The sequence below is a fragment of the Centropristis striata genome, chromosome 15 (assembly GCF_030273125.1).
Source record: "Centropristis striata isolate RG_2023a ecotype Rhode Island chromosome 15, C.striata_1.0, whole genome shotgun sequence".
NCBI classification, from domain to species: domain Eukaryota; kingdom Metazoa; phylum Chordata; class Actinopteri; order Perciformes; family Serranidae; genus Centropristis; species Centropristis striata.
The window spans coordinates 20,133,560-20,144,234 of NC_081531.1; the positions used below are offsets into that span (position 1 = coordinate 20,133,560).

At 41.0% G+C, this 10,675-nt stretch overlaps 1 protein-coding gene across 2 annotated transcripts; it reads right to left on the reverse strand.

Moving 5' to 3' along the window:
* Positions 1-1,075: 1,075 nt before the first annotated feature.
* On the reverse strand, positions 1,076-10,468 carry LOC131986582 (15-hydroxyprostaglandin dehydrogenase [NAD(+)]-like). 2 transcript variants are annotated; one of them, XM_059351612.1, is made up of 8 exons: positions 10,298-10,468; positions 9,856-9,994; positions 9,427-9,550; positions 8,682-8,788; positions 8,261-8,357; positions 7,411-7,487; positions 3,174-3,331; positions 1,076-1,582 (listed from the first exon to the last, which is right to left on the reverse strand). In XM_059351612.1, exons 2-8 carry the CDS (start codon positions 9,946-9,948, stop codon positions 1,462-1,464), a joined length of 777 nt encoding a protein of 258 aa, XP_059207595.1. In that variant the 5' UTR covers positions 9,949-9,994; positions 10,298-10,468; the 3' UTR covers positions 1,076-1,461. The 2 variants fall into 2 exon arrangements, with proteins under 2 accessions (XP_059207595.1, XP_059207594.1); XM_059351611.1 differs by having other exon boundaries at positions 9,856-10,468.
* Positions 10,469-10,675: the final 207 nt, after the last annotated feature.

Below are 10,675 nucleotides of genomic sequence, written 5' to 3' on the forward strand. Positions count from 1 at the left end.
CTTATCTTTTTAATTTGGCTTTTACCTGAACCAATTTTAGAGATTTTTCTGCTCATGCATCTTAGTGTTAAAACATCTTCTCTTTTATTTATTTATTTGATACTATTTATTAGTCTATTTCTATTCCTCTCTCTCTCTCTCTCTCTCTCTCTCTCTATATATATATATATATATATATATAAGATTTAAAAAAGTAAAAGTAAATATATATATATTTACTTTTACTTTTTAAAATCTTTTTTAACCTTGTTTTATTTTATTTTATCTTACCTTACTTTATTTTTTTATCTAATTAATTTTTAACCTGCCTCCAGTGTTTCCTCAATGCTCCATGTTGAGATGGTGCTTCCTCAGTTTGTGCTTTGTTTTTAATAGGATGGGTTGGATGAAGGTGGGTGGGGTGGAGGGTTGGGGATGGGCAGAGGGTGTTTGCTTGTTTCTATGTTTCATTATTTTATTATTATTATTATTACTTCCTCCTTTTTATGTAAAGCACTTTGTTCTGCATCTCGTATGAAAAGTACTATACAAATAAAGTCTGATTGATTGATTGATTGATTGATTGATTGATTGATTGATTGATTGATTGATTGATGATGCAGTGTGTCTACTATGCATGTATTGGGTTATTGCAAAGCAATTTCTAGTTTATGGGGAGTGAGTTTGACCAGCAGCACTATCAGCTGGTTGCAGGTTTGGAACAGACCACCCTGATAGCTGACATTATACTGGTGTCTCACATTGCTTTTACTCAGATAATGAGAGTTAAGTTTTCGTGAACTTGAAATGAGCTAAAGGAGCTGAATCACATACTTAAGATGAGGTATTGGTAGTTTATTTGTGACTATATTAGCTTTTTCAGATGCCATGGTATTTGTGTCTTTTAATTTCTTCTTTTTTTTGTTGAAAAATGTGGGTGTGGTGAAGGTAGCCCCGGGTATTTTTTGCTGCAATCAAAATGTCAAGGCAATACTGATGCCATACAGTAACCCCCCCCAACCCCCAGATGCTTAAACTACCTAACCTTGAATGCATATGTATAGATATGTGCAATATGAGCAAAAGACCTCATCGATCAACAGATAATATTTTAATTTTGACATTAATAACAGTTTCAAATTAACAAATGTATAACTCTTAGAGTTAACTCACATCTGTAATATCTCTCTAATACATTTGAAGATATATTAATAATATTCATATGTTCTTCTTTAACATAAGTAAAAGTATAGAAGTGTAACAAATAGGCTTCATCATATTACTACAAGAGACATACATGAGGGGGTCACCTATCTTTTGAGATAAAGGAGAATAAAATTGAGAACCTCTTGCTTAGACCTCACGTGTTGACTTAAACATGTGAGCTAAACATCCTTGTCTGCTTTACACAGAGGCACTTAAGGCATATTAAAGCACAGAGAAACAAGATCTAGTACTCTTGAGGTTTGTCACTGCAGAGAGCTACGAGTTGAATGAAGGAAAAGCCATATATTGCTTTCCTTTCGGGGTCACCATCAGGGCCTGTCCATTCTTCGTCTCATCAGTCACCAGCTCCAGCAGGGCCTCGGCCACCTCAGACACACTGAGATAAAAAGGTACAGTGACTTCAATTAATATGCATGTATTTGTACTTAACATTTGAACATATTTATTATAAACAATAAAACACCTTATTCATTGTTTTCTATCCATCCATCCATGTTTTCCCCCTTTCCAGGGCCACTTGAGGCATTACCTCTCTCCCTACCCAGAGGGGACAGTTCACCGTTTCCAACAGAGAACCATGGCCTCAGACTTGGAGTTGCTGACTCCCATCCCAACTGCTTCACACTTGGCTGCAAACAGTCCCAATGAGTGCTGGAGGTCTTGGTTTGATGAAGCCAAAAGAACCACATCATCGGCAATAAGCAGAGTTGCAGCAGAGTTGCCCGGCTGCGCCTTGAGATCCTGTCCATCAATGCCACAAACCGAACAAGAGACAAGGGACAGCCTTGACAGAGGCCAACAACCACTTGGAACGTGTTTGAAGTTGTGGCGAGCAGGTTTCACTTTGGCTATATTGGGACCGGATTGCTCGTAGCAACGAGGACGGTACCCCATATTCCCGCAGTACCCCCCACAGGACTTCCCAGGGGACACGGTCGTAAGGCTTCTCCAAGTCAACAAAACACAAATAGACTGGATGAGCAAACTTCCATGACCCCTCCATCAGTCTCACGAGGGTAAAGAGCTGTTCCGCTGTTCCACGGCCAAGACGGAAGCCGCATTGTTCCCCCTGAATATGAGTTTGACAATCTGCTGGAGCCTCCTGTACAGCACCCTGGAGTAAACTTTCCCAGGAAGGCTGAGCAGTGTGGTTTCACGGTAATTAGAACACACCCCCCAGTTCCCTTTTTTGAAAATGGGAACCACCACCCCGGTCTGCCACGCCACTGGCACTGTCCCAGACCTACACTGAAGAGGTGCGTAAACCATGACAGCCCAACAGTGTCCAGAAACTTCAGCATCTCAGGGCGAATCTCGTCCTACCCTGGTGCCTTGCCGCCGGGCAGCTTCTTAGCAACTTCTGCCAGGGACATTGGGGAGTCTTCCCCTGAGTCTTCAGACTTAGACTCTGCCTCCACAGGCACCCTGCAGACAGGAGCCTCCGCTAGACGTTCCCAGTTCAACTTTGGGTTTGCCAGGTCTGTCCAGCAGCCTCCCCTGCCACCTGATCCAACTCACCACCAGGTGGGGATCAGTTGACAGCTCTTCTCCTCTCTTCACCCGAGCGTTGAGGACATTCGTCCACAGATCTGATGATACAGAGTGCTCTGGTTCACTTATGAGCAACTCCATGCTCGAACATGGTGTTTGTTATGGTCGATCTGTGAGTAGCATAAAAGTTCAATAACACTGCACCACTTGGGTTCAGATTGGGCAGGCTGTTTTGCACCGACCTCTATGTATAGCCCTGCGGGTGGTGGACCCACAGGTCAGCGGATCCATGATGGGTTTTTTGAGCTGTGAGGGGAGGGGACCCTGGTTTACCCGTGCTGGGCGAGGTACATTGCTTTTTATGTCTCCCCTTCATAAGGATCTTTTTCATTGTTTTGGGGGTTTTTTAAACTTAATTTTGAGGTGCTATTTTTTCCAGTGTGAAGCCAAATACCAACTTTAACAAGCAGACTTACTTTAACATCCCGTACTTATCTACCACTGCTTGGGTTGCAGGAGCCAGGTGGATGAATTGCCCCAATTTGGATGGAATACTGGAGAAGAGCTCAGTTTGGATGAAACTCGGGCAAACGACATTGAACCGTATACCGTAACCTGATACGGTAGAGGCACCCTAGTGAAAGACACACATGAACAAACATTTAAGCTTTAAATTTTCAGAAGCACAAGGCGAGGCGGGCTTACTACTACTCTGCCCAAACTCCCTGTTATTTCTCCCCTACCCATTCCAGTCAGGATAACAAACAGGCGCTCAGGCCCTCTCAATAAGGCTCTGAGCAACTTGACCTGCCTCCTGCAGGTCCCCATCACCACACCTTGTGAGCGCACATTTGGCACGAACATTAATCTGGCCGTGCTGAATGTGCGCTCTCTCTCCAATAAAACCTACATCATAAATGACTTAATTACAGATCATAACCTGGACATTTTTCTTCTGACAGAGACATGGCTTGGCACCGATGCACCAGCTGTTCTCACTGAGGCCTGCCCACCTAATTTTATTTTTTTATTTTCCACAAGGGGGGTTAGGAGGGGAGGCGGTACTGCGTCACTTTTAAAGGAAACGCTGAACTCAAAAGAGGTTTCTTTTAACAGTTACATATCATTTGAATACCACGCCTTTGTTTTTAGCAGCCCTCCGATTATCTGCATCACAGTTTACAGACCACCCCAATATTCTTCGTCTTTTATCAGTGAATTTTCTGAATTTTTATCAATCATCCACACCACTTACAACAGGGTTTTAATAGCTGGTGATTTTAATCTACATGTTGACAACATCTCGGACACAATGTCCAGAGAATTTTTAAACCTTTTAAGCTGCCTAGATTTTAAACAGCACGTCGCACAGCCAACTCACAACAGAGGACACACCCTGGACCTGGTCATAACCTACGGCCTGTCCGCTGGTGTGTCCTCTGTTGTGGACCTGGCTGTGTCTGACCACTACTGTGTGTATTTTAACATCGCCAGTTTTAACCCTCAGGAGGCCCCGGTGAGAACAGTGAGGAAACGCTACCTGACTTCTGAAGTGGCTGCAAATTTTATCGAGATTTTACAGAGCACCCCTGCTGAGGTTTTACCTGCACCCTGTGATTTTATTGTTGACAATTTTAATTCCAAACTAAAATCAACACTGGACTTAGTGGCTCCACTTTTAACTAAAACTGTAAGAACAAAACCTGTACCACCCTGGAGAACCGCTAACGTCAAAAAACTAAAAAGAAATTGCAGGAGTGCGGAGAGAAGGTGGAGAAAAACTAAATTAACAGTCCATTATGAAATACTACGTGAACAACTCAAAACCTACAATAACGCAGTCAAACAAGCAAGAATTTCCCATTTCTCGAAACTCATCACAGACAATAAAAACAACCCCAGGTTTCTTTTCTCCACCTTCGATCTTTTAACCAACACTAGTTTTAATAAAGCTCACATGACACCATCAGAGGCCCTCTGCGAGGACTTTGCAGACCACTTCAGAAGTAAGATCGATGGTATCAGATCCAGTCTTTTATCCCAGAATGTAACTTTTTACACACCTGAACCATCGCTCTTATCTGAGGAAACACTGGAGAGTTTTGCCCTCGTTGATGCAAGGACACTTGGTCGAGTTTTCTCCCAAGCAAACCCAACAACCTGCCTTTTAGATCCTATTCCCACATCGCTCTTAAAATCATTTTCTGCTTTCTTTGAGGAACAGATTTTAAATGTTGTGAATTGCTCTCTTCAGACGGGTGTCTTCCCCACTGCCTACAAAACGGCAGTGGTGAAGCCCCTTCTGAAGAAGAGTAATTTAGACCCCAACATTTTAAATAACTACCGGCCTGTATCCAACTTACCATTTTTAAGTAAAATTTTAGAAAAACTGGTTTTTAACCAGTTAAATTATTTTTTAAATGGAAACAACATTTTAGAGAAATATCAATCTGGTTTTAGAATGAACCACAGTACCGAGACAGCTCTTTTAAAGATTTTAAATGACTTCAGGTGTTATTTAGATTCACAGAAATTAACAGTCTTGGTTCTACTGGATCTCAGCGCCGCCTTTGATACAGTAGACCATCACATTTTATTAAAGAGACTCCGAACCCTGGTCGGCCTCTCTGGTACTGTTTTTAACTGGTTCAGTTCTTATCTCTCAGATCGAAGTTTCTTTGTAAGTATGGATACATGCTCCTCCAGAACACATGAAATCAAGTGTGGGGTTCCCCAAGGGTCAATTTTAGGTCCAATTCTTTTTAATCTGTATATGCTTCCCCTTGGGGACGTCATCAGGAGACACGGCATCAGCTTCCACAGCTATGCTGATGACACACAACTGTACATCGCCGTGTCTCCTGATGACACTAAGCCAATTGATTCACTTTTAAACTGTATTTTAGATATCAAGTCATGGATGGCAGTGAACTTCCTACAGCTCAACCAGGACAAAACAGAGGTTTTAGTCATCGGTCCTGAAGGCAAGAGAGAGAAACTTTTACCAAAACTACGAGATTTTAAAACCTCACAATGTGTAAAGAACCTGGGCGTCATTTTTGACTCTGAGCTAAGTTTTATTCCTCATATTAAAAATACAACAAAGATAGGTTTTTACCATCTTAAGAACATAGCCAGAGTCCGCCCGTTTCTCTCCCAGGCCAACACGGAGGTGCTGATGCATGCTTTTATCTCTTGTCGTTTAGACTATTGTAATGCCCTGCTCTCTGGTCTTCCCAAAAACAGCATCCACAACCTACAATTATTACAAAACTCAGCCGCACGCGTGCTGACGAGGACCAGAGGGCGGGAGCACATTACACCGGGTTTAAAATCACTGCATTGGCTCCCCGTGTGTTTCAGGATCGATTTTAAGGTTCTTTTATTAGTTTTTAAATGTCTTAACGGTCTTGGGCCATCTTATCTATCTGATATGCTTTTATCATATCAACCCTCGCGGGTCCTGAGGTCCTCTGGCACCGGCCTTTTAATCATTCCAAGTTAAAACTAAAACCTACGGGGAGGCTGCATTCAGCCATTATGGCCCACGCCTTTGGAACAGCCTGCCAGAGGACATCAGGACCGCAGAGACTGTTGATGTTTTTAAAAGGAGGCTCAAGACCCACCTGTTTGGTCTAGCTTTTAACTGATTATTTTACTATTTATTTATTTATTCCCGTTGTATTTTAGTTTTTATCTTTTTTTTTTCTATCCTGTTGTCTCTTAGTCTTTTAGTTTTTACCCTATCCTGTTGTCTTTTAGTCTTTTAGTTTTTATCTTGTCTTTTAGTTTTTATCCTGTCCTGTTGTCTTTTAGTCTTTTAGTTTTTATCCTGTCCTGTTGTTTTTTAGTCTTTTAGTTTTTATCCTGTCCTGTTGTCTTTTAGTCTTTTAGTTTTTATCCTGTCCTGTTGTCTTTTAGTCTTTTAGTTTTTATCCTGTCCTGTTGTCTTTTAGTCTTTTAGTTTAATTCCTGTTGTCTTTTAGTCTTTTAGTTTTTATTCTGTCCTGTTGTCTTTTAGTCTTTTAGTCTTTAGCTCCAGTGTTCCCTCATGGGGGCCTCCTCACTGAGGGGTGTGTGTTCAGTCTGCCCGTGGGGATGTGGTCTTGGGGACTCCCTGGGCCCGGGGGGCTGGGCGGCTCTGCACCATGTGTGGAGTCCGCCTCGGTCTCCCCGGGTCCTGGTGGTCTCTGTGACGGCGTCCTCTATGGCTGTGGGCTCTGCCACCTCTCAGTGTGGATGCTCCCACAGGTTGCTTTTCCCTCATCTGGATCCTCGGTGCCTTGCCATGTCTCTACACTGTCAATCAATATGTGCTGTGTGTGAGTCTGAGTGTGTTTGTGTGCGTGCATGACTAAATGCGTGTGTGCATGTTTGTGTATGTATACTTACAGATGTGTATGTGGGGGAGGGAGGGGTGGGTTTTGTCATTTTTATTGTTTGTTTTTTCTTATTTTTTGTAAAGCAATTTGTGTTGCATTTTTATGTATGAAAAGCGCTATATAAATAAAGTTTGATTTGATTTGATTTGATTTGATATAATACAAGCACAAAGGGGAAACGTACTCCACACACTTGCCAGATCTATACAACAAGAGGCAGTGGAAACACTACCTCTTTTGACCACAGGGGGCCACCATAGTCAACACAAAATTAAAGTTTCTTTTAGTTGCTTTAATCTGCCTGAATTTTTTTCTGGTGAACCTTCCTTACCGCCATGGCTCGAGTGAAGCCGACCACTCCATGCTTAGTTGCTGTATAGACAGGACAGCTTAGTAGGGGACCAAAACCTGCAGCATGTGGGTTATATCAGTCAGTGTTAAAAAAAAACATGAAGGCATTAATACATTGAAAGATGTATAGTAGTAAAATGAAATATTTTAATAAATTAGGCTATGTGTGCTTGAATCCTGAGTTCTGTCCCAATTATCACCCTAACACTTTTGGGAAGTTGGCAGTTTACAGAAGTCTACCTTCTTATTTTGACAGGAACTTCGACATGTTCAGTAAAGGGGTAAGGACCTTTGAAACATGTTGAAGCACGCCGTTGGCCTCAATCGGGACATTAGATTACTTGTCTAGTACTGACTGGGAAGAAAGTAGAGTGACTCAACTCTAGACAGTTGGATGAATTCTATTTCCTTCTATTTCTATTTCTTTATGTTTTGATCAAAATAGAGCCACCGGGTCCTAAAGTATTTTCATTACTTTGGTTGCTATGCTCTTTTGTGCAACAGCTTACCTGATGTAAAGCAATGTATTATGTAATAAAATTAAGATTAAGAAGGAAAAAATACTGAAGTGAACATTTTAAGGAAAGCTTAAGGAGAAGACTATTTATTTTAACAAGACATTAACTTGAGCTTTAAGAAAAATATAAACTTAAAACATGCAACTTCTTTGTAAAACAAGAGTTTTTTGCACCATATTAGCATCCTATGTACAGTTAATAGGCCTAAGCCAATATGTTTCTGTTCTATGTAGACTTTTTACTCATCTGACTGGAAAGAATTTTGTTTTTTAATGGAAACCAAACACATATGCAGTACATGGTGTACTTTACCTGCCACAGACGCAGTGTTGACGATGACCCCTCCCCGACCTCCACTCAACTTGCTCATGTGCTCCAGAGCCAGGTAAGTCCCCCTGATAACACCCATCTGAAACACATAATACTTAATGTGGATTTTGACAGACATCACTTGTTCTGTCTGTTATTTATGTGTGCCAAATGTTGTGGAATTAATCACAGGAAGCTGAACGTTAAATGTTTTGTTACCAAATCATTTCCTCACACTCTAACTGCTAAAAAGAAATAAATGCTCCTGTTGACAGTGGTGCAAACAGTTCCTCATGCAACACTGCAATTATATCTGTTGTGGTGTAATTTCCTGTTTGGGAGAAGTGCAAACAGCTACAAGTTACAACATGCAATCACAAACATATTTTTTTGTGTTTTTTTTTTTACTCTGTCTTCTTCTTACTAGGTTTATGGAGACCGTTTTCTCCCACATGGCCTCATTCATGATGCCAGCGTTGTTGCACAGGATGTCTATTCCTCCAAATGTTTCGCCGCTTCTCTGCAAGGCAGCTTGAGAACAGAGAAGAAAACAGTTAGTAGTTAACCTTTCATTTTATTGCCAGATTTGGCTTTTCCTCTTATATGGCCTATTATTACCCTGTTAGCAGGGTATCCTTCACTTTAGAGCAGCAACAATTAGTCAGCTAAGTGATGAGTGTATCACCAGAAAATGAATCAACAACCTGACTTCCTCCTCTGCTCCTGTGATAGTCACTAATCTACATTGCAACAAAAAAATTATTACAAATTATTATATGTAATCATTGTCAAATCAAAAGAAAGCTTATGCATTTATGCAACAAACTACCTTAACCCACACTAAGTTTTTGACCTCTCCTTTAATATACATAATATTATGTAACTATAATTACTTTATATCTTTTTCATTACTGTTATCTGGGATGTGGTTCTCCAGCTAGGATTACAAGACACCTGGTTTAATTCCAAACAAAATGTCCCTGAGTTGTAATGACTCATGGTATCTGACGAACATCAGACGACTGCAAAAAATGTATAAAAAAACTCTGCATGTTCAGCTGGAATAGATTAGCTTCATGCATTTGAGATTCCAGCTGTTTTCCTCTCAACAGTACATCCCCCCTCTACACTTTGTTTCTAACGTGTGTGTGTGTGTGTGTGTGTGTAACCTTTAAACTGCTCCTCTGATTCAACATTACAGTTCAGGAACAAAGTCCTCTCCTGTTCATATTCTTTATCGAGGGCTTCTTTTAAATCCTTTCCTGCAGTTTCATTCACATCCAAGAGGACAACCTGTACAGGTGAAGGACCATCAAATTTACACGCTAAAACTAATGCAGTCTTGGAATAAGAAAGATTAAGGAAAATAAACATTAAATGTCTCAATTCCATACCAAAATGATTGAAAAATGGCAAAAATATTCAAAAACACTGGTCGGCAGTAAGTTCCACAAACCACAAGATCACTTAAAGTTGTCACATAGGAAGTAAAATGAAAAGGTTTTCCTGAAAAAAGTACAATATCCTGCCAGTACCACAATAGGTAATAGTATGCATGAAATCTATGCAGTTAACCACAAGATCACAATAAACTTTACCTTGGCACCGTTTTTCAGGAGTATTTCCGTCATTGCTTTTCCTATTCCCATCGCTGCTCCAGTCACTACTGCGGTTTTACCAATTAATGCCATTGCAGATGATCAGTTAGAAGAGAAGAAGCGCTCAGCTTTAAGCTCCCTGCAGGAAATATTAAAGTGATGTATCCAGAGAAGTGAATGCTTTCAAAGTGACACCGCCCATCCTCCGACGGTTAAAACTGCGTGCAGGCGTGGTTTAAGGTCGAGGGGTAGGTGAACAGCAAGTGGGACAAATGCAGTTTAGTGTGTTTCTCATTAAAAATTGATTGAGAAAACACGTTTTTTGGGGTGGGGATCATTTCATTTGGGGACTAAAAAACAGCCAGGCCCACCTTACACGCTGACCCCTCTATAATTTTACAGAAATACCGCCAGTCACACGGTTTCTACATACGTGACTTACCTGAATCAACTTCAGAGCCCGACATGACGCACATTTCCGTCCAAAAACTGCGATTTAACAAAATGTACTTGGGCATGACAGGTAGGTGTACAGCCTACTGTACACAATAACATACCTTTTCTGCCTCGATGAGACACCGTTTTCGATTCGGTGTGTCCCTGTTGTCATCAATAATAATCTAACTTCACAAATCACAAAATTCAACATAGGCCTAATGGGCGCTAAGCAGCATCGCTAACAAACCTGCAAAAGTTTGGATATTCAATTGGTTTTAGCTTTTTGGTGGATAATATGTAGGCCTATGCCGAATTTAAGAGCGTCTCATTGTACCTCTAAAAATCTATTTAATGACAACTTTGATCGTTTGTATCTCTGTTC